The following is a 21,349-nucleotide window of genomic DNA, read 5'->3' as shown; positions in this document are numbered from 1 at the left end:
GAGTCAAAATTTGAACCCACATCTTCTGATTCCAAATTCAGGGCTCTTCCACATAGCCCTTCAGTTGTTAAATTCAATATAGGCATTTCCACAAGCATATATGTGGCAAAATCATACTGCTGTCTATGTAATTTTTGCTTATTTTTTTCTATTTCTATCCTGTCTAATCAAGTTAAATTTTTAAAAGTTAAATGAGATAGAAAATGAACTTCTTCTTCTTGGATGAAAGCACTTTTTAAAAAATTAGATGCTCATTAAGAGAAAAAGGGAAGAAAAGAAGTTAAGAACATAGATAATCTCCCACATAGTTCATTATATCTATAGAATATAATAAAATTGATTGTGCCAGACACACACTTGGGTTTTCAGTCATGCCATTCATGTTGCAGGACTATTTTTAATTATAACTTGTATTAAAGCATAGGTCATGTCATGTTATTGCCTTCAGACCAATAAGAGTAACTATTTCTTATACATAAAAATAACATCAAAAATATTACTATATTGTTCCAAATATCAGTTTCCCTTCAAGATAAACCTTTACTATGAAATCTCTTGGAAGAAAAGATTTAAAGAGATGTACCAAAAATGTTTTTACCTACAGATTTTAATTTATATTTTATATTAGCCAAATTTGAAGAAAATGAAAAATCTAAAGCAATATAAAAATTTGACATTTTTGTAAATGCAGTGACATAGACTAAAAGAAAATATATTTGCATGTATATGATGTACATGCTTGCCAATTAAAATTTAAAATTATAAGTATTTTACAGATCATTTTTTCCTTCCTGCTTCTAATTATTTGAAGTATATTTGTTTTTATAATATATCCAGTATATTTATCATATTCACTTGAAATTTGAAGTACCATCATTTTTAACTGCATCTCAATTATCTGCTTTTCTAGTATATTTTTTGAATTTATTATTCACTTATCCTAAAGGAATAAGTTGACAATCAGTTTTCTGAGTCAGATGATTATGAATTAATTTTTAGCTTAAAGATTATTGCTGTGAATATCTTTCATAGTCATGTTTAAATATTGCAGGGATCAGATGTCTTTTATTCTCTGGTCAAAATATGGAGCATTATTAGCTGCTGGAACAGTTAAGGGAAATTTGCTTATATATAATCGTCAGACTTCTCGAAAGATTCCCATTCTTGGTAAGTTGTGACTGAAAATACATTAAATCTTGGCAAAATTGTAGACATTGTAGATTTTGCCTCTCCAAAACTATATGCCACAACATGGGCCCTCCAGATTTGAGGTCAGTTCAAAGGCATGGAGATGCATTTGCTCAGTGGTATAGTCCAACCAACCTTTGTGCTGTTCTTTACAAAATATTCATGTCTTGTGACTCCCAAGTCTTATCACTGGCTGCCCACCATACCCAGACTGCGCTCTCTCCTTTCATCAAACTTCAAGAATCCTAGTCCTTTTTAAAATTCTCCCCAATTGCCACCATAAAACCTTTCTGGATCCCTGAACTACGTACCCTCCAAGCCAAATTATTCTGTATTTATTTACTTTGTAGCTACCCATTTTTTGTACATTTTGTTCAGTGGTGGGATTCAGTCAGTTTGCACCTGTTCAGCAGAATCGATACCAAATTTTATGGTGAGTTTGGGGCACCAGTTGTTTATTTATTTGAATCTAACCACTGATTTTGTCTCTTCAGATGCCATAGAAACTCTGAGGAGCAGGGACTGATTTTTTGTTTGTTTGTTTTTGGAAGGAAGTGGGGTTAAGTGACTTGCCCAGGGTCACACAACTAGGTAATTATTAAGTGCCCAAAAGTCGAATTTGAATTCAGGTCCTCCTAACTCCAGGGCTAGTGCTCTATCCACTGTGCCACTTAGCTGCCCCTAGAGACTGATTTTTGGTGGTGGTAGTTTTTTTTTCTTCATATAGTAAGTGCTTATTGATACATTAATTAGCACTTGCAAAACCCAAACCAGTCTCATAATCTTATCCTCATTTCTTTTTTCCCCTAAGAATTCTAAGCAATGTGCTTTTATTTGGTCCTATCTTCATTTCAACTGTAATCTAAAGGAACAGTAACCCTCCACACCAGTCACCTGAGTTATTCATTTGGATTATTCATTGGGTGTCCCGTTTGGAAGCAACAAACTGAACCAACAATTTGGCATCCCTTTGAGTAGAACAAAATTGTTCGATCTCTAAAACTCAGCTTCTCATCATTTTGTGCCTTTCCTGTCTCATCTTAATCTATCACCACCCTGAGCTCTAATTTCAGGATAATCCATTCAGAAAGAAAGATTTTCTCTGAAACTAGACTCATATAAGTTTACTTTTGGCCTAAAAACCTCCATAGTTTCCTGATTTATAATGGGATAGAAAATGAAAACTTTGGTTTTTACTTTTGAACATGGAGACATTTTAAATGGTTAAGGTTTTTTTCCTTCTTTTTTTAATATTAGCTCCAGTGGCATCTGTTTTGGAATTCCAGGGAATTAATGAGAAGGGACAGGGACAGTGGTTATTTTACATATGTGGGTATATAAAAACAAAGGTCTGTCTGTATTTGTTGTTTTTAGGTTTCTAACAGGGCAGCTATTCATTTATGCAGACATTATCTATTTCTCTTATATGAACATGTTTAATAGGTGCTTGTTAAGTGCAGCAGACTAGCATGGCAAAAAGGGTTTGGATGAAGTAATTAAAAGTGACCAGCAAGAGCCAGTCTCAAAGCCACTACTAGACACATCCTGGTTGTTTTACCTAAAATAAGGCTATCAGTGCTTTTAATAAGGCTATCAGTGCTTTTAGTATCTAAGCCTATAAGACCTGCATTGGGGAGAGGAGTTTTTTCATCTTGGAGCTCCCTATACCACTGAAATCACAGGTCTTATCCCATCCCTAGTCTCCTCATTAGGTTCACAGCACTATGCTTACGGTGATAATGGGGGTCTCGGAGGAAGTAATAGCATGATCCTTGGTCTCAAGAAACTTGCATTGACATCATCTGTGACCTTGCATGGCAATGAATTTAGCTTCAGGATTTATTTCTCTTGGAAGTAAATTCATATAACAATGTACTTGTGAAATAAGACCAGAAATGGAATATCATTTTGATATTAGGGTTAGGTTTCATATCCATATAATAAATATTAGCACTGATGTATTTGTAATCTTCAGACCTCAATTCTCAGTAACTTGTGATTGAACTGTATTTTTTTTGTTGAGAATATGCTTTATTTGGATTTGATTGATGCTTATCTTTCATTCTTGAAGAAGATGATGATATCAGGAAAATGATGCTATGACTTGCAAATGAGATGGATTTAAATAAGGGGGTGCTAAATCACCAGCTTCACTTTTTTCTTCAGAGTCATCTGGAGGAGATAAGGATCAGGACACCTGGAGATGGCTCTCAATGCAGTGGGCCTTTTAAAGCGAGATTTTTTCCAGGTCATAGTTTGATTGAGTCAGTGCCCACCCAATTATTAAATTTAGGTGTGAAAAATGAGAAAAAGAGGCCAAGAATAACCACTCAAAAAAAAATGAAGCTGGGATGGTAAGACCCTCAGGTTTTCTCGTGATTAAGGCAGGTAAGAAAGAAAAGAAGAAATGTTGCCATTAAGTGCTACTACAAGAATGACAACCCACCAGTTTCATAAGATAGTCTTAATTTCTTCTCTGATAGTATAAGTTTCAGTGTTCTGCTCAGGCTTTTAAATTTCATTGCCATTAAGGATTTTTGTTGTGTTTCATTGAAAGAAAAAATTGTCCATACTTACTATTTGTTTTTCAGGTAAACACACTAAACGAATTACATGTGGTTGTTGGAGTTCAGAAAATCTTTTGGCATTGGGAAGTGAAGATAAAATCATAACAGTTAGTAATCAAGAAGGTGATACTATAAGACAGGTAATGCAAATTTTTCCCATCTTCAGAAACTTAGTCCATATAACCAAAAAATAAAAAATGTTACATTTTTCCTATGAACCAAAGCTGTTCAGTTTTGTAGCAGAATATGAATATTAAATTTATGTTATTATATTTATATTGAAAATACTTTAAAATATTTTAATAGAATGGGATTTGGGGTACTATACTTATTCAAATGTTGTTCCTTTCTTACTTCAGCTCAGCAGCATTTGAAAAGAATTACCTTCATTGGATTCTTTGAGGGATAATATGTAGTAAGAATTCCTTGCAAAAAATTTTGGGATTTACTTTAGCCAGAACAATAGAAGCGGGTCCTGTAATTTCATTGATACAAAGAATTCCCAGATGAGGAGATTCCCTTTATTGATACAGGTATCTATCTTCTCTGCTACTTAGAATTACCTAGAGCAGGTAAGTGCTATATGAAGTGAAGTGAACAAAATCAGAACACTGTACCCAGTGTCAGCAATACTATACAATATATAATACAATACTATACAATCAGCTGTGAAAGACTTAGCTATTTAAAGTGATCTAAGATAATCCCAAATGACCCATGATGAAAAATATCTCAACCTCCAGAGAGAGGACTGATGAATTTGAGTATATACCAGAGAAGACTTTTTCATTTTCTTTATTTTCTTGCTTTTTTTTTTTGGCAACATGGCTAGTGTAGAAATATGTTTTGTAATACTAATCATGCATAATTTATATCATATTGCTTGCCTTATCAGTGAGAGGGAAGATGCTAGAGGGAGGGAGACAATTTGAACCTCAAAATATAAAAAAAAAAAATAAGCAAATAAATTCTTGAGAGAGAAAAAGTTGTGATTTTCCCAGTGTCATATATACTGAGAATATGTCATAAGTATCATTTATCTCCATATCTTCCAAACTCTAATACTAACTCTTTTTCCTTGGAACAATTTAATCAACAAGCAGACTGAAAGACAAGGAAATATTAAGAGAACATTTAGCTATTTTAAATGAATTCATTTCTCCTGGTCCAGATGAATTGTACCTGAAAGTACTGAAAGAATTCATAGATATGATTATCGAAATATTGTTCATAAAATTTAACTAATCATGGAAAGTCACTCAGACACTAGAGTACAGAGAGTGTCATAATTTTTTTTAAAAAAAAGAATTCCATAAGTTACAAACCAATAAGGGTAACATCTATTTCTAGAAAAATACTAGAATGGATTATTTAAAGACTTTTTCAATACATAAAAGTTAAACAGGCATCACTAGATAGTAACTTGAGTTAATTAAGAGCCCATCCTGCCAGTCTTAAAATTTCAGTTTTGATATTATGATCAGAGAAGTTCCTTAGAAATATCAAGGCAAACTTTCTCATGATATTTTTGTGGGAAAAATGAATATGAGTTAAATAATAATAGAGCTAGGTGGATATGTAACCCCAAAAGTGTTGATTAATTGATCTATGTCCACCTTAAGGACATTCCTAGTGGTGGAACTAGTTTGACCAAACCTAACTCTTCCAAAAGTTAGCTATCTATCCTAACTTCCTTTCTTATTTGATAAGCTGCCATGTATCTATATTTTCAGGCAAGTTATTCAATAAATATTTTTAACAGAACAAGCCCAAGAATAGAGTTCTGTGGCCCTCATTAGAGCCCTCCCTGAAGATTGAAATTAAACATTATTCTTTGGGCTGGATCATTCAGACGGTTATAATTCACCTTATTATACTGTCTCTCCATCTTATCCATGAAATCTAGTGAGAAATTTTCAGTTCAGAAAGCATTTATTGAGTACCCGCAATGTGTGTGCTTGGCACTGGGTGTTCCATACAAAAATGAAAAATAGGTCTGTTCTCAGCATCCCAGATATTAGAATTATGTGCTCCTCAATATTTTGCTAACTGTCCTTTTGTCACCTTTTCCTTTTAAACTGTGCCACCCAGAACTGAACATAATACTCCAAATGTAGTCTTACCTTTGAAGAATACACAGAGATTATCATTTCTCTTTATCTGAACATATTTTTTTGATGCACTCTAACTTTAGCTCTTTGGTATCTGTTGCAAACTTTTGAGTTAATATTCCTCTGAAAGCCCCAAGTATTTTCCATATGAATTGGTGCAAGTAATTTTTAAAAATCTTAAACACAATATTTTACATTTGTTCCCATTAAATTATAGCTAATTGCTTATAGCCTATTTTTCTTGCTTATTGAGATTTTTAAATCTAGATTCTTTCATTCAGGGTATTAATTAGCCCTTTAGTTTTGCATCAGTTACAAATTAGATGAGTATGCCTGGTATATCTTCAAGTCATTGAAAAAGTGAATTGAGCCTAATCTTGAAAGCAGAAATAGAGTGTCAGAAATAAACTTTAAAAAGTATCTAAGCACAAAATACAAAATATGTAATATCCTGGAGTTAAGAATTATTGACATCAGAGGTAGGATAGTAATCAAGTTGATGGGGCCAGAGCAGAAGTAATCATGTTCATATCCAAAAATAAAATAAATTTATGTTAGATCTAATCACCAGTTTTTATTTTTATTTTGTAGACTCCAGTTCGATCCGAACCTAGTGATATGCAGTTTTCAATAATGAAGACTGATGACAGAAACTCTACTTCTGAAAGCACAGTAAGAATTCAAAATCAAATTTATGTTCAAATTATCTTGATGTTTCTATAGAATTTAAAAATATATCACTCAATTGTGCTAAAAAATGCTTTTATAAAACCCCTAAAATGATGAATATGGAAGGGCCTTTTTAATGTGATAAAAAGGAAGATATCTAAATATCTTTATTAATCTATCTATTATTATTTGCAATGGAGAAATAATAAAAACTTACTTAATACAGTATAAATCAAGTTTGTGCTTTCTTCTCTATCATTTAATAGTTCCTGAATTGTTAGTGATAGTAGGAACCAGAGGAAATTAAAGGCAAAACATCAGCAAAAAAGGAAACAAAATTATCTTTATTTAAGATATGATAAAACTTGGGGCAGCTAGGTGGCACAGTGGATAAAGCATGAGCCTTGGAGTCAGGAGTACCTGGATTCAAATCCGACCTCAGACACTTAATAATTACCTGGCTGTGTGGCCTTGGGCAAGCCACTTAACCCCATTTGCCTTGCAAAAAGCTTTAAACTCCAGGAAATTAAGAAAAATAAACTAATTAAGACAATTAATAGCTTCAACATAGTAGGATACAAAATCCATAAAAATAAAACCCAGGCATTCAAGAAGTATCTGAGGTGTCAATCAAGAACCTGTTAGCAATACTTCCTACAAAGTACACAAATTCCAGAAGAGATTTTCTATAGTACAACAAGCTATAACTAAACTGTAATTAAAATAAATGGCATCTTCTGAACAACTACTAATAAACCAGGCCACCTCATTTAAGGCCATTCTGTTTTAGTATGAACTTTCATTTTGAGTTTTGGTGGGAAGGCAATAGGGGTTAAGTGACTTGCTCAGAGTCATACAGCTAGTAAGTATTTGATGTTAGATTTGAATTTAGATCCTCCTGACTTCAGAGTCAGTGCTCTATCTACTGCACCACCTTGTGGCCCCTTAGTGTGAGCTTTCTAATCTGACCTGTTCTAATTCTATAGCTATAGTCTGAATAAAAATTCTGCTTGTTTCTGGAGATGGAAGAACCATTATTTGTGAATGTAATTCTCTTAAGTCACATAAGATATTCTAAATACACAATTCATTAGTGGCATCATTCATTTAAAAAAACATTCCAGAAGGTTGACTTTGGTATGTACAATAAAGTATCTTGGATATAATGAAAGTCTTTCCAATTTCCAAAATATATTTTGCACTAATTTTACTTAATACCTTATGTGACTAATTGAAGAGATTAGCCCACTGAAATCATATTCCTATTTACATTCTTCAGACAGAAAATTTTATCAGTATAGATCTTGCTAGCTACAATTCTACAAAGGCTTGGTTAGACAGTCTACAAATTGCCATAACTGAAAAAATATGTCATCATAAAGTTAACTTGGTGATGAGTTTCTCTGTCTTTAGCTAGGCTGGGCAGTGGACAGCTGATGAACTAAATGGCCCATCACTGGGGTCCTTATCAGTGCCTTTTCAGCCTGGCAGGATCTATCAGAGCTTCTGGCTTAGCCTTTAGGAATCAGCGTCCCTTCTGAGTGATGTTTTACAATCAGATGCTGGTGGATACTAGATTCTACTGCATAAATAACATTTCATCTTTTTCATGAAGCAATGTGCCTTCTGTTTCACCCTGTTTTGTAGATAAGTGTGGTGGTTGGCAAGAAAACTTTATTTCTTTTCAATCTGAATGATCCAGATAGCCCAATTGATCTAGAATTTCAACAGCGCTATGGCAGCATTGTTTGTTACAGTTGGTAAGTACAAAAATTTTAAAAAAAAAGAAAATTCCATGTCTTTTTCTAAATTAATTATAGCATTTCATTTTCATTTATATATTTTCATTCATTTTCATACATATGTTCATCTATAAGATTAATATTTCAAGATTTTACAATATTTTAAGTAGTTTGGGAAAGTCTGCATTTAAAAAATTATTTTCAAATCTCTCTTGACTCTATCTTCCATGCAGCTACTAAATGATTTTCCTTAAGAATAGCTCTGACTGGGGCGGCTAGGTGGTGTAGTGGATAGAGCACTGGCCTTGGAGTCAGGAGTACCTGAGTTCAAATCCAGCCTCAGACACTTAATAATTACCTAGCTGTGTGGCCTTGGGCAAGCCACTTAACCCCATTGCCTTGCAAAAACTAAAAAAAACAAAAAATAGCTCTGACTCTGACCATGACACTCTCCTATTCAACAAACTCCAGTAACTACTATTGCTTTTGGCACAAAATGAAACTCATTTTTTTGGCTTCTAATACTTTCATAAAATTAGCTAAAATGAATCTTTCTGGCCTTCTTATACTTAACTCTCTTTCCCATACTCTAAACTTCAGCCACACCAGCCTTCTTAGTCTTCCTCATACACTGCAAGTCTTCATCTCTTCTCCTCTGGAGAATCCCCAGTTTCCTTCAAAGCTCAAGTTTGACCTTCTGCATGAAGCGTTTCTTGATTCCTCCCCAGCTGTTCTCTACCACATTGCTTTGTATAAATTGTGTATATGCTTTTTAGGTGTATATGTTGTTGTTCTCCATTCAAGGACAAGATCATTGAATGTAGGAACTGTTTTATTTTGTCTGGATATCCCTAACACCTACCATAGTACCTACACATGGTAGGTTGTTAATGAATGCTTTTGATTGATTGATTCTTTAATTTTCTATTTAAAAGGCATTTACTAGTTTACTAATGATAATGTTAGTCTCCATACCATCAAAAAATTTAGCTAAAGTTGCTTTTAATTTGCCAAATTGACCCACTATCTTTTACTTATATTGCTGTTTATGTTGCTTACAGGTATGGAGATGGCTATATAATGATTGGTTTCTCTCGTGGAATTTTTGTGGTCATTTCAACTCATATTCGAGAAATTGGTCAAGAGATCTTTCAGGCTCGGAACCACAAGGACAATTTAAGTAGTATTGCAATATCACAGTCCCTTAACAAAGCTGCCACGTGTGGAGACAATTGGTAAGTTATATACTTTAATCTCTAGGTAAAAATCTCTAGAAAACAACAAGGAATAAGCAAGAATTTTTTTTAATCTAGCATGAACAAGTATCTGTTTGAAATTGTTACAAGATGCATTTGTAATAGATGAAGTCTGCCTGTTTCTTCATCTTCCTTTTTTTAGTGCTCTGTATCCAAGGAACAAGAAAATTATTCTGTAGAATTGATCTTAAATTAGAAATTAGGATGGCATATAGTGAAGAGAGATAGATATAGGCATCTATTTTATCCAGGTATAATCTAAGTACTTGTCAGTGATGCCCTAACTTCATATTCCAGATCTCTTCCTCACCACCACCTTTCATAGCTCTGGTATATCATTTCTGTGATAGGAAAAAAATTAGTTCATTTGATTTTTTTTTTTCTGCCAAAACTTTCCATCTAAATTGCCCATTTACTGACTTAAAGAAAGAGTAAATAATTACTCAAATTAAGATTTGAATAACTGGAACAAAAATAATGTCATAGCAAATATAGAACATGGAAGAAAAAGCTTAGTGAAAGGAACATCTGATTATATTAAATTAACTCTAGCACTTAAGAATGGTTGCTTTTACCATTACCATTACACTCTGGTGTTAGAGTTAAGGACTTTATTTGAACTATTACTCCTCTATTTGCTCTTTTTAAAAAAATTTTAAATTCTGAATTCAACAAACACCAAATAAAATGAACATCTCACTTTGCAAAATAAAACTGAAAGAGGACTATACATGAAACCCATAATTTTATCATATATATCATGCTTTTTCTTGCAAATACACATTAAATTAAACATGTAAGTTTCAAAGCTGGCTTGCTTGTCTGCATTTTGTTTGGCCCACCTTCCTTTCTTTTTTGGGGGGGGGGCAGTAAATCTATTACTTCCCACCTCAACCTCTCACATCCCCCACCCAAACTGGAGCAAAAAAAGAATAAAGAAAAACAAAATAAATATGCACAATCTCTCAGGAGGTAGGCAGCATGTCTTCAGTCATCAATTTTCAGGAGTTATTGATCATTACATTGATTAGAGATCTTAAATCTTTTCTTTGCAACATTTTGTTATTATATATATATTGTTCTTCTGGGTGTGCTTCTTTCCACATTAATTTATACAAGTCTTCCCGGCTTTCTCTGAAATCATCCCTTTTGTCATTTCTCATTAGGCAATAATATTCCATTACATTCATATACTCTCTTTTTTCAATCATTTCCCTAATCAGGTGCTATATTTGAGTTATTATTATTGCCACTTTCTTAAAAATTCTTACCATACATTTTACTTATTTTGTGACTGGAAAATCCCTTAAACTTTCATTTACTCATTTAATTTGCTGTGTTTTATCTTTGGTTATCAGAATTTTTGAAACAGAAATTCCAAGGTATAAGCATTTGAATTACAGTTTAACAGCACACCTTTTTAATAATGCTCTATAGTAATGAAAATGCTGAATATTAACCTAAAATATATTTTGTTAGGTTTTTACACTGAATTGTGTGTTAAAATCTCTTTGAGAATTATTGGAATTAACAATACCTAGTATACTTATATGTTGATGTAATAAAATCATAGAATCATGGCATTTTTAAGTTCTTTAAAATCTTGTCTTTAATTTGCCCATGAAATGTGTAACTATCAGCTGTCAATGACACATTTTTAAAGCTATATTTCCAGTAAAATGATAATTGTTTCTTCAGTTACATGTGTAAGGTAGGTGGTTGGATATAGAGGCATAGCCTATAATTGTCACACTGGGGAAAAGTTGCTTGCCTCTTACCTTCTGGTTATCAATTCTGATAGATCAATTATTAATGTATATAATGGTCATGATTGTGTGGCTATGGAATAAAAATCAGTACATTTTACCTTTATATTGAGTACATTTTTATAAGTATATTAAATTTAATAACACTATAATCCTATTTAATGCATGAAATGAAGTTAACACACATTCCAAAATGTTAGCTTATTACCAGGGAAGAATTAAATAAATCCAATATTTTAATAATAAATAAATTAACATCTAAGTAATTTATTATTTTTTTTTAGGAGATAGAACTTAATTATATGAGTCTTGGTAATAGTGATAGTGTTAGTGACAAAGTCATTTTAAAGAATGAATTTTAAAGTTCATTGAGATTATGAGTCAAAAGAATTTGATCTAAAGAAATGGTTTACTAAGATTATCCCATAGAACTTAGGGTTGCTATTTCAAAAGTCTCACCTCCTGTCATTGTCCATAGTTAATTTGTCATGCCAAATCTAGCAATGTTTACTTAGACTGAATCTATATATGGAAATATGATGGTAATAGTATTTTTTGTATTTTAGTGACTTCATTTGTTTACATAAATCAAGCTATATTTGGAAGTTTTCCATTTTAAAATATTAGATAATTAGATAAAATTAATCATTTGTATTTTGTTTTTTAGTATTAAAATCCACGACCTCTCAGAATTAAAAGAAATGTATGCTATAATAAACCTGGATGATGAAAATAAAGGTATTCTATGAATTTCTGAAACAGATTAACCCTGAATGCATTTACTTAACAGATGTTATAGTGTTTATTATTATTTTAATATTTCTATTTACTGGGGCGGCTAGGTGACGCAGTGGATAAAGCACTGGCCCTGGAGTCAGGAGTACCTGGGTTCAAATCCGGTCTCAGACACTTAATAATTACCCAGCTGTGCGGCCTTGGGCAAGCCACTTAACCCCATTTGCCTCGCAAAAACCTAAAAAACAAAACAAAATAAAATATCTTACCCTCAGTCTTCCAGAGTAAACAGAAGGGTTGGAATGTGCTTCATAAATTAGTGTATTTTTTTTTTTAGGTTTTTGCGAGGCAAATGGGGTTAAGTGACTTGCCCAAGGCCGCACAGCTAGGTAATTATTAAGTGTCTGAGACCGGATTTGAACCGAGGTACTCCTGACTCCAGGGCCGGTGCTTTATCCACTGCGCCACCTAGCCACCCCTAAAAGATTTCTATTTACTACAGGAAGCTTGAGATATAATAGATTTTTACCTTTCACTAGTTGCCGAATTCACATTACTTATTTTTATTTTGAATTTGTGTTGTTGTTGTTATTATTATTATTATTATTATTATTATTATTATTATTATTATTATTATTATTATTTGAATTTTCATTGCTTGTAGTAATTTGTATTAGTCAATTAGTGTGCTACTTAAATTGAACTGAAGGAGTTCACATATTTAAAATATTTATCATGGATTTTATTACAGTTCATTTGTCAGTCAAGAAATAGGGGATAGAGTGCTGAATTTGTTTGTATCCTTCTCAATTTGTCGTCCATATAATATGGAGTTTGAACTCAAAAGTCTCTTCCAACTCTAAATCTATGTGTTCTGTGACCTGTGTTTTCAAATGCAAAAAATCCACTTTAGTTAGATATTGAATCATTCATTATATTCATATGACACTAACTGGTACCGTTTCTATTCTGAAAATAACAATCATGGGCTAAGTAAAAAAAATATTATTCAGAATATTGAAGAAAATGCTTTTAAATTTACTTTTTCCCTTCTGAAATTCTGAAATAACTATAATTTGTAGGACTTTTTGTTCATTATTTAATTATAGTTTACTTTTGAAAAAAATCATTTCAGGGTTGGGTAGTCTATCTTGGACTGATGATGGCCAATTGTTGGCAGTGTCTACTCAAAGAGGCTCACTCCATGTTTTCCTGACCAAACTTCCTGTTCTTGGGGACAACTGCAGCACACGGATTGCATATCTCACCTCTCTCCTTGAAGTGACAGTAGCCAACCCTGTTGAAGGAGTATGACACATATGTTATTTTAATTTTATTTATAAACAAACCCATAATAATTATAGTAACTTATGCACAGTGACTATCTTTCTTCTAGGAGCTACCCATTACAGTTTCTGTTGAAGTGGAACCCAACTTCTTAGCTATAGGTCTTTATCATCTGGCTGTGGGAATGAACAATCGAGCCTGGTTTTATGCACTTGGAGAAGACGGTATGGTTAAATCTGGTTTTGTTCATTTAATTCTTTATCACCTCTGATAAAATTATTGATATTACCTAATAAAGCATTGTATAGTGAGCATCAGAAGTTGAAAGATGATGAAAGATGAAAGGATTGAGCTTGATAGGCAGTTTATCCATAAGTATATGAGACAACCTGGAGGAAGTTCCTTATCTCTTTTTTTAGCTTTATCCACATAAACTGTCATGAACACTGTTCCTTAGCTTGAAAAATTTTGAACATCATAAACCTAATTTTCATATTTCCTGAGACAGCTTTGTTCTTTGCTTCAATACTCTTGAATTTTTTTTCTTTAAATATTAGGAATTGACATCAGGAAAAAAAATGGCATTCTCTTCATTCACACACTTCACCACAGGAGACTATATGTTATCAATCAGTCATAGATCATAGTAGAGTATCATTCTACTCAAGTAGAAAATAGCATTAAGTTTTCACTAAGCCATTCCCAGGGTTAACATATGATGATTTGTTTTATGTTTGGATCATATGTGTGAACTTCCATGAACATCATCTCTACAAATTCACATAGCAGCTAAAATTTCCTGAAAAAAACTAGTAGAAAATTTCAAGGTTTGGTAGAATTTTGAAATGTTGATAATTAGTCTTAATATAAATATCAATTCATTAATTAAGTAGCTTGAATTTTTTTTGGAAAACTTGTATGAAATATATCAACAATATTTTAATGCTTTCTTATTTTCTGCAGTTGTGAAAAAATTGAAAGATGTTGAATATCTGGGAACAGTAGCTAGTATGTGCCTTCATTCTGACTATGCTGCTGTACTTTTTGAAGGCAAAATACAATTACATATGGTGAGTTTTATTTTACTAATCTAAAGCCTGTGGAGTTGTGCTAAGTAGATAAGAGATGAGTAGACTTAGACCTAATAGTAAAGGATACTTTTAGAGCAAGAAAGGGCCTTAGCGGAACATTCCTCTAAACTTAATATAAGTAAAAACTGCTAAACAAGGGATGTGTCTTGCCTAAGAATACATAATAAACTCCCTTACCACCAGTATAAAATACAAGATGTGGCCCAGTCTAAAAGGATGAAGACTGACCCTAGAGCCAGGAGCACATACAGTCAGAGCTGACCCCAACATTCTGTAAGACTATGAGCTGCCCCAGCCTGGTTGAGGGCAAGACAGTCTATGTCCTATCATGAAAAATACAGACTTCTCTCCTTTGGTCATTTAAAGGCCTTCAACATGATCATATATTATTTCCAGACTTACTCTGGACCAGTCAAACCAGCTTCTTGCTACGATTCACTCCATCTCCTTTTTCTGTGCCTTTGTTCCCAAACCTGGAAATCATTCCTTCCTCACCTCTACATGTATAATCCCTTGTTTCCTTCAAAGTTCAATTTAGGCATAACCTCCTTTGCCCAGGTTCTTAGTGCCTCTTACCAAAAATTACTTCATATTTTGCATATGTGTATGTATAAATTTATGTATATGTATAAGCAAATACACACACACACACACACACACACACACACACACACACACACACACACACACACACTGAAGGTCCCAGAAGTCTTTGTACAGTTTTAAACTGTGAGTTTAAAATGTGTGCATACATATGGATGTAGGGTAGCTAGCTGGGCACATTGAATAGAGTGCCAGGACTGGGATTGGGAGTTCAAATCTGGCCTTGGACACTTACTAACTGTGTAATTCTGGACAAGTCATTTAATCCTTTTTACCTCAATTCCTCAGCTGTAAAATGAGTTAGAGAAGGAAATGGCAAATCGCTCCTGTATCTTTGCCAAGAAAACCCCAACTGAGGTCATACAAAATCAGTCACAACTGAAAAACAATTTAACAGCAGTTTATGGATTATCTTCCCCATAAAGTTGTAAACTTCTTGAGGGCAGGGAATATTTTCATTTTAGTCTTTTATTCCTGGTATTTAACATAATATTTGGCATATAATAGGAATATAACTTGCTGCCTGATCATTCGATTAATTAATTGGTTCATCTGGGTCAGATGACTTAAGCATATGAAGGGTAGTCAGATCTTTCTAACGTTCACTGTACTTATTTTGGATTGAAGCTACTTAACCAATTTTGTTGTGTCCGATGGTTCTTCCTCTTTGCAAAGGAAATAGAGTCAAAATAAGAAATGAGCATATCTGCCTTTTCTCAAGTCTTCAGTTAACTTCATCCCACCAGTCAAAAATAATGGTTCTCTCCTTTCTTCCTTTTTTTCCACAGCATGGCTTTTAAGAAAATTTATATGACCTAATTAGCTTTGCTTATTTTCAGCTACAGCTTTAGATCCTGTTCTTACAGAACTGTTCCATGCTTTTATATTCATCCACTATTACTTATCTTTGATTCTATCTTCTATACTTGTCTTGTTGGAATCTAATTTAGTTAGCAATTTCCTTGTTCATCCTTATCGATCTCTTTAGACAACTGTTAGCTAAGTGACTGTGGTTGAGACAGAAGAAAAAAATTGAAATGCCTACCCTGCCAACTGATAACATCATAAATGACTACTATTTATATTTTAGATAGAAAGTGAAATTTTGGATGCTGAAGAAGAACGTGAGACTCGGCTTTTTCCAGAGGTAGATGACAGATGCCGAATTTTATGCCATGCTTTAACTGGAGAGTTCCTGATTTATGGTACAGATGTATGTGTTTTTGTTTTCATTTCTTTTGGTTGTAAAACATGAAAAATTTCTAATTCTAATTAATTGAAGTATTTTGTTATATTCTGATCATGTGGTAGCTTTTGGCTCCTTGACTTTTTGACCTTGAACTTATGAACTTAAAGTCAAATACATGGAGAGAAGGTTGTTTACAAGTTTAAACATTCTTGCTTGTTTTTTGTAGTTTCTTTTTGGCATGAAAACATAATCCTTGCATCTCTGAAATTGATATAAACTTCACTAAACAGCTAAAAATAAAAACTGAAAACAAAATGTAAAAAAGATTACTTTGTATTTAAGGCATATTGATCTTAATTTAAGAAGGTCTATAGGGATCAAATATTCTTTGACATTTGGTGTTTCAGGACATCAAATTAAATATAATTAAAACAATAAAATTCATTGTTTTTAATTATTCAAAAAGACTAGAAAAGATAATACTCAAAAAGATAAGGGGAAAAAATGTTAAAATGCCATAAATACAAAAGAAATAAGGTTCATTATTTAGGTTTTTGCAAGGCAAATGGGGTTAATTAGCTTCCCCAAGGCCACACAGCTAGGTAATTATTAAATGTCTGAGGTCAGGGCAGCTAGGTGGCGCAGTGGATAAAGCACCGGCTCTGGAGTCAGGAGTACCCGGGTTCAAATACGGTCTCAGACACTTAATAATTACCTAGCTGTGTGGCCTTGGGCAAGCTACTTAACCCCATTTGCCTTGCAAAAACCTAAAAAAAAAAATGTCTGAGGTCACATTTGAACTCGGGTACTCCTGACTGCAGACCAGTTGCTCTATCCACTGCACCAACTAGCTGCCCCAATAAGGTTCATTATTAAGTCAAAGGGATTCCTTTCTATGGAAGATGGTAGGAAAAATGTTTTGACCATTTTCCCCTTACAAGATTTTTTTCCTAATTGGTATCTTTCCTTTTTTTCAATTTCTTACTGCATATTGAGAAAGTGTTCACTGGGCCATTTTTGGTAGTAGTCATCATACTTTTTTGAATGAAGAACATTGTGAGCCATGCAGTCATAATTTTTAAGGTATCTAAAGTACCTTTAACTTTTTTTCAAAGCTCATTCACATTTTTAGCTTTATTTGATTCTCAGAATTTTAAGTAAAAAAAAAGTTATAATCAGGGCAGCTAGGGCAAGCCACTTAATCCCATTGCCTTGCAAAAAAAAAAACTAAAAAAAGTTATAATCCTAACAGAAAGATTGGTCATTTCCTATTTAGCTGAATAATTATCACTAATTCCATTAGTATTCTTCCCCTACTTATATTACAGTATCACTTAAATTGATGGTGCTATGCTGAATTTTCAAAACAAAAGTAGTGATTGGTTTACTAATAAATCACTATTAATAATAATCCCATAGTTTTTCTCTTATAATCCCCCAAATTTTTTTACTTGTTTTCCTATTTTAAAATCTTACTAAATGTAATTACCAATTAGTACCTAAGGTATATGCCTTAATTTATTGATATAGAAATAAATGTCAAATAATTAAGGTTTCCTCTAAGTAGAGGACTTAAAATGTGAAAATGACAAAAATATAAATAAAAATATCAGAATTATTAAATATATTCACAGTTAACACAAGATTGTGATCTACCTTTTATATTTATCATAAGTGGCTAACTTCCATTTTGAGTTAAATACTTCTTTAAAAATATGAAACATTTGCTTTAAAAATAGAAAATATCTCATAACATTTTCATGACTGCAATTTTTTTTAGACTGGCGTTATAAGGTACTTCTTCATTGAAGACTGGCAATATGTGAATGAATATCGACATCCTGTTAGTGTGAAAAAAATATTTCCTGATCCTTATGGGACCAAATTGGTTTTCATTGATGAAAAAAGTGAAGGATTTGTCTACTGTCCTGTAAGATAAAATTTCATGCTTTTCATTAAGTTCTTCAATTTTAATAAGAAAAAAAGAATGTATAAATTAATTTTCTTTTAAAACAATGCAAAAGCTTTAGAATTTTAAAAGTTATATTTGCAGTTGAGCTATCATAATGTTCCCTTATTTTGTGACATTTTCATATTTCAAAAAACATGGTTTATCATTTTTCATAGATTTTTTTGATCTTTAAAAATTTGTTTATAAATACTATTCTGTATTAGATTTTTATCTGCCTGTCATTATTAGTTAATTTTTCATATGTTTCATTTTCCCATTAGGATTTTAAATTTCTTGAAGACAAGAGGATATGTCTCATAGTTGAGTCTTTTTCATTGTGAGGAATTGATCCTTGAACATGGTAGTTTAAATATTTATCAATTACAGTTTTATGGTGAATATTCATAATTAGCCAGATTTTTAAATCATGTATTTATTCATGTAAAGGTCTTTTAAGTGTCTTTTAAAATTTGAGTTTTAAAAAGAATCTTACAGTATGTGAATTACACTCATCAGCATAAGTTTTACCCTAAATAACAAATTTGTTCAACCATGGTTGGGTTGTAGGCATGTTCACACTGATAAAAATTACAGGTCCTTGAAGTTTTTAAAGTAAATGTAATTACATTATATAGTACATGTGATTTTTCATTAATTTTGAATGTTCAAGTACTTAAATAAGTTATTATGAACCTGCTTCCTGACACAAATCAATCTCTATACTTTCTGTTGACTGGGCAAAGCTTGACTAAGGAGCCCTGTATTCTCTGGGTTTTTGTGGCATTCCTCCCTCCTGACTCTTCTCCTTGATTTAACATGCCTTAATCTCCAGGTTTGATTCTGCTTTACAACAAAGAGAGCTCAGGGAATTTGCCATAACACACCCCGCCCCCTCCCAGAATAAGACATTGTGTGTGAGGAGAAAAAAAAAAGACTTAATAAGATTTAAGTGGAAGGAAGCATTGCTTGTGCTACTTCAGGTAAAAATGATCCCAATCCCCATCTGTCCCTGGGGCTCTCCTCTTCTTTGGTTATTTTTCTTTTGTTCTTCAGGAATTGAGTGCTTTCATGCCACTTCTAGATAGCCAAAGAAACCATCCAGAACTGCCTTTACATCAGGTCTCTTGAATTGCCCCAAGTACAATGCACAGTGAAAAAATATCTTGGAATGCATTTGGGTTCTAGTCAGGGCCAAAATAAAGCATTTATACCTTTAAAGCCAGGTTTGAAAATTGTCCTTTAAAAAAAAAAGACAGGGGTGGCTAGGTGGCGTAGTGGATAAAGCACTGGCCTTGGAGTCAGGAGTACCTGGGTTCAAATCCAGTCTCAGACATTTAATAATTACCTAGCTGTGTGGCCTTGGACAAGCTACTTAGCCCCATTTGCCTTGCAAAAACCTAAAAAAAAAAATAATAATAATAATAAGACAGGAAAAGAAAATTGTGCTTCCCTGTGGTTGCAAATTATACCCTATATATTTAATGTCCATCAGATGCTTCACTGTAACACAAGACTTAATTTATCATAAAATAATTGCTATATGCCATAGAGAAGAGAACTTCCTAACATTAAAAATATGAACATTTACAAAAAGAATTCCTTGTGCTCCTTCACACACTGGACACTAAGCAACCTCCTCTCTTGCCTACTTTTCTGTCCCTCCTCTATCATTTATTGTCCATGGGACTTGGGCAATTCATTTAGCATCTTTGAGCTTTAGTTTGTTTATCTGTCTCACTCCCCACAAAAGTTCCTCCAAGTAGAAGATAGTTCTGACTATCATCCCCTTTCAACTGAGGATCTTGCTTCTTAAGCCATCGAATAGGAACTCATTTTTCTCCCATTCCATTCATCTCAAAATGTCTCTCCTATTTCTCCTAGTTTCTGAAAGAGGTGGCCCTTCATTTTGCCAAGACCAGCTCTTCTACATGTGAATTTGATTCCATCCATTCCTGTCTTCTCTAAAAGACTCATCCTCAGTCATTCTCTCTCCTCCCTGACTCTCTGTCTCTTTATCTCTGTTTCTCTGTCTCTCCATCTTTTTCTGGCTCTCCTTCAGCTCCTTCTTACCTACAGGTTCCTTCCCTACTACCTTTTTTTTTTTTTTTTGGATTTTTTTGGCAAGGCAATGGGGTTAAGTGACTTGCCCAAGCTCACATAGCTAGGTAATTAAGTGTCTGAGGTTGGATTTGAACTCAGGTCCTCCTGACTCAGGGCCAGTGCTCTATTCACTGCACCACCTAGCTGTCCCCTACTACCTTAATTATGCCCAAAACTCCCCATCCTTTTAAAAAAAAAACTTCACAAGGTCCAGCCATCCTCTCAAGTTAGTATATTTCTCAGGCTTGAAAAAGCTGTCAACTATCTCTTTTTCTACCTCTCCTCTCCTTTCCTCAACTCTTTGCATTCTGGCTTCTGACCCTAAGTGATACTTAGCAGAAACAGTTCTTTCCAAAGTTGCTACTGTTTTCTTAATTGCCAAATCTGGTAGACCTTTCTCAGTCCTCATCATTCTCAACCTGTTTGTTGCTCTGGACACTAGGGAGCCCTCTCTTTTCCTAGATAACTCTTCTCTAGGTTTTTGTGGCATTCCTCCCTCCTGGTTCTTCTTGACTTAACATACTTTAATCTCCTTAGCCAAATCATCCATATCCATAAATATAGGTTCTGCCCTAGGCCGTTTTCCTCTACCTGCTGATTCTCCTTAAACTTAGCAATTCTCATGGGTTAAAATATCCTCTTCATGCAAATGACTCGCATATCTAGCTATCCAACCCCTGTCTGTTTCCTAAACTTTAGTCCTACATCACCAATTGCCTGTTAGACATTTCAAACTGATGTCTGGGAGACATCTTAAACTCAACACATCCAAAACTGAACTCTCTCTCCTCCCCAATCCCTCCTCTCTTCCAAACTTATCCATTTTTGTCAGAGGCGTCACCATCTCCACTATCTATCAAGTTTACATCCTCAGCATTTTCCTGGCCTTCTCTGCCTCCTTCACTCCACATATTCAAATAATTGCCAAATCTTAACAGTTTTACTTCTGCAGCATCTCTTGCAATTGACCCTTGTCTCTTCATTTCTTCTCAGCTATCTCCCCAGTTCAGTACCTCATCACCTCCCATTACAATTATCGTAGTAACCTCCCTGGCCTCCCTATCTTATATTTCTCACTATTCCAATATATTCTA

At 33.5% G+C, this 21,349-nt stretch overlaps 1 protein-coding gene across 2 annotated transcripts in view; it reads left to right on the top strand.

Annotated features, from left to right (window-relative positions):
• Positions 1–21,349, top strand: part of WDR19 (WD repeat domain 19) — a 78,142-nt gene that overhangs the window by 10,274 nt on the left and 46,519 nt on the right. For both annotated transcript variants that reach the window (XM_074229617.1, XM_074229616.1), the window contains exons 5-15: positions 1,052–1,167; positions 3,780–3,895; positions 6,458–6,538; positions 8,183–8,295; positions 9,339–9,512; positions 11,967–12,037; positions 13,170–13,342; positions 13,431–13,545; positions 14,285–14,391; positions 16,106–16,228; positions 17,985–18,134. In XM_074229617.1, the coding sequence (XP_074085718.1) occupies positions 1,052–1,167; positions 3,780–3,895; positions 6,458–6,538; positions 8,183–8,295; positions 9,339–9,512; positions 11,967–12,037; positions 13,170–13,342; positions 13,431–13,545; positions 14,285–14,391; positions 16,106–16,228; positions 17,985–18,134 (1,339 nt within the window). The remainder of the gene's footprint in view (positions 1–1,051; positions 1,168–3,779; positions 3,896–6,457; positions 6,539–8,182; positions 8,296–9,338; positions 9,513–11,966; positions 12,038–13,169; positions 13,343–13,430; positions 13,546–14,284; positions 14,392–16,105; positions 16,229–17,984; positions 18,135–21,349) is intronic.

The sequence above is a fragment of the Macrotis lagotis genome, chromosome 3 (assembly GCF_037893015.1).
Source record: "Macrotis lagotis isolate mMagLag1 chromosome 3, bilby.v1.9.chrom.fasta, whole genome shotgun sequence".
Lineage (NCBI taxonomy): Eukaryota > Metazoa > Chordata > Mammalia > Peramelemorphia > Peramelidae > Macrotis > Macrotis lagotis.
The sequence above is the reverse complement of the archived record's forward strand: the minus strand, read 5'-3'. Positions and strand labels throughout refer to the sequence as shown.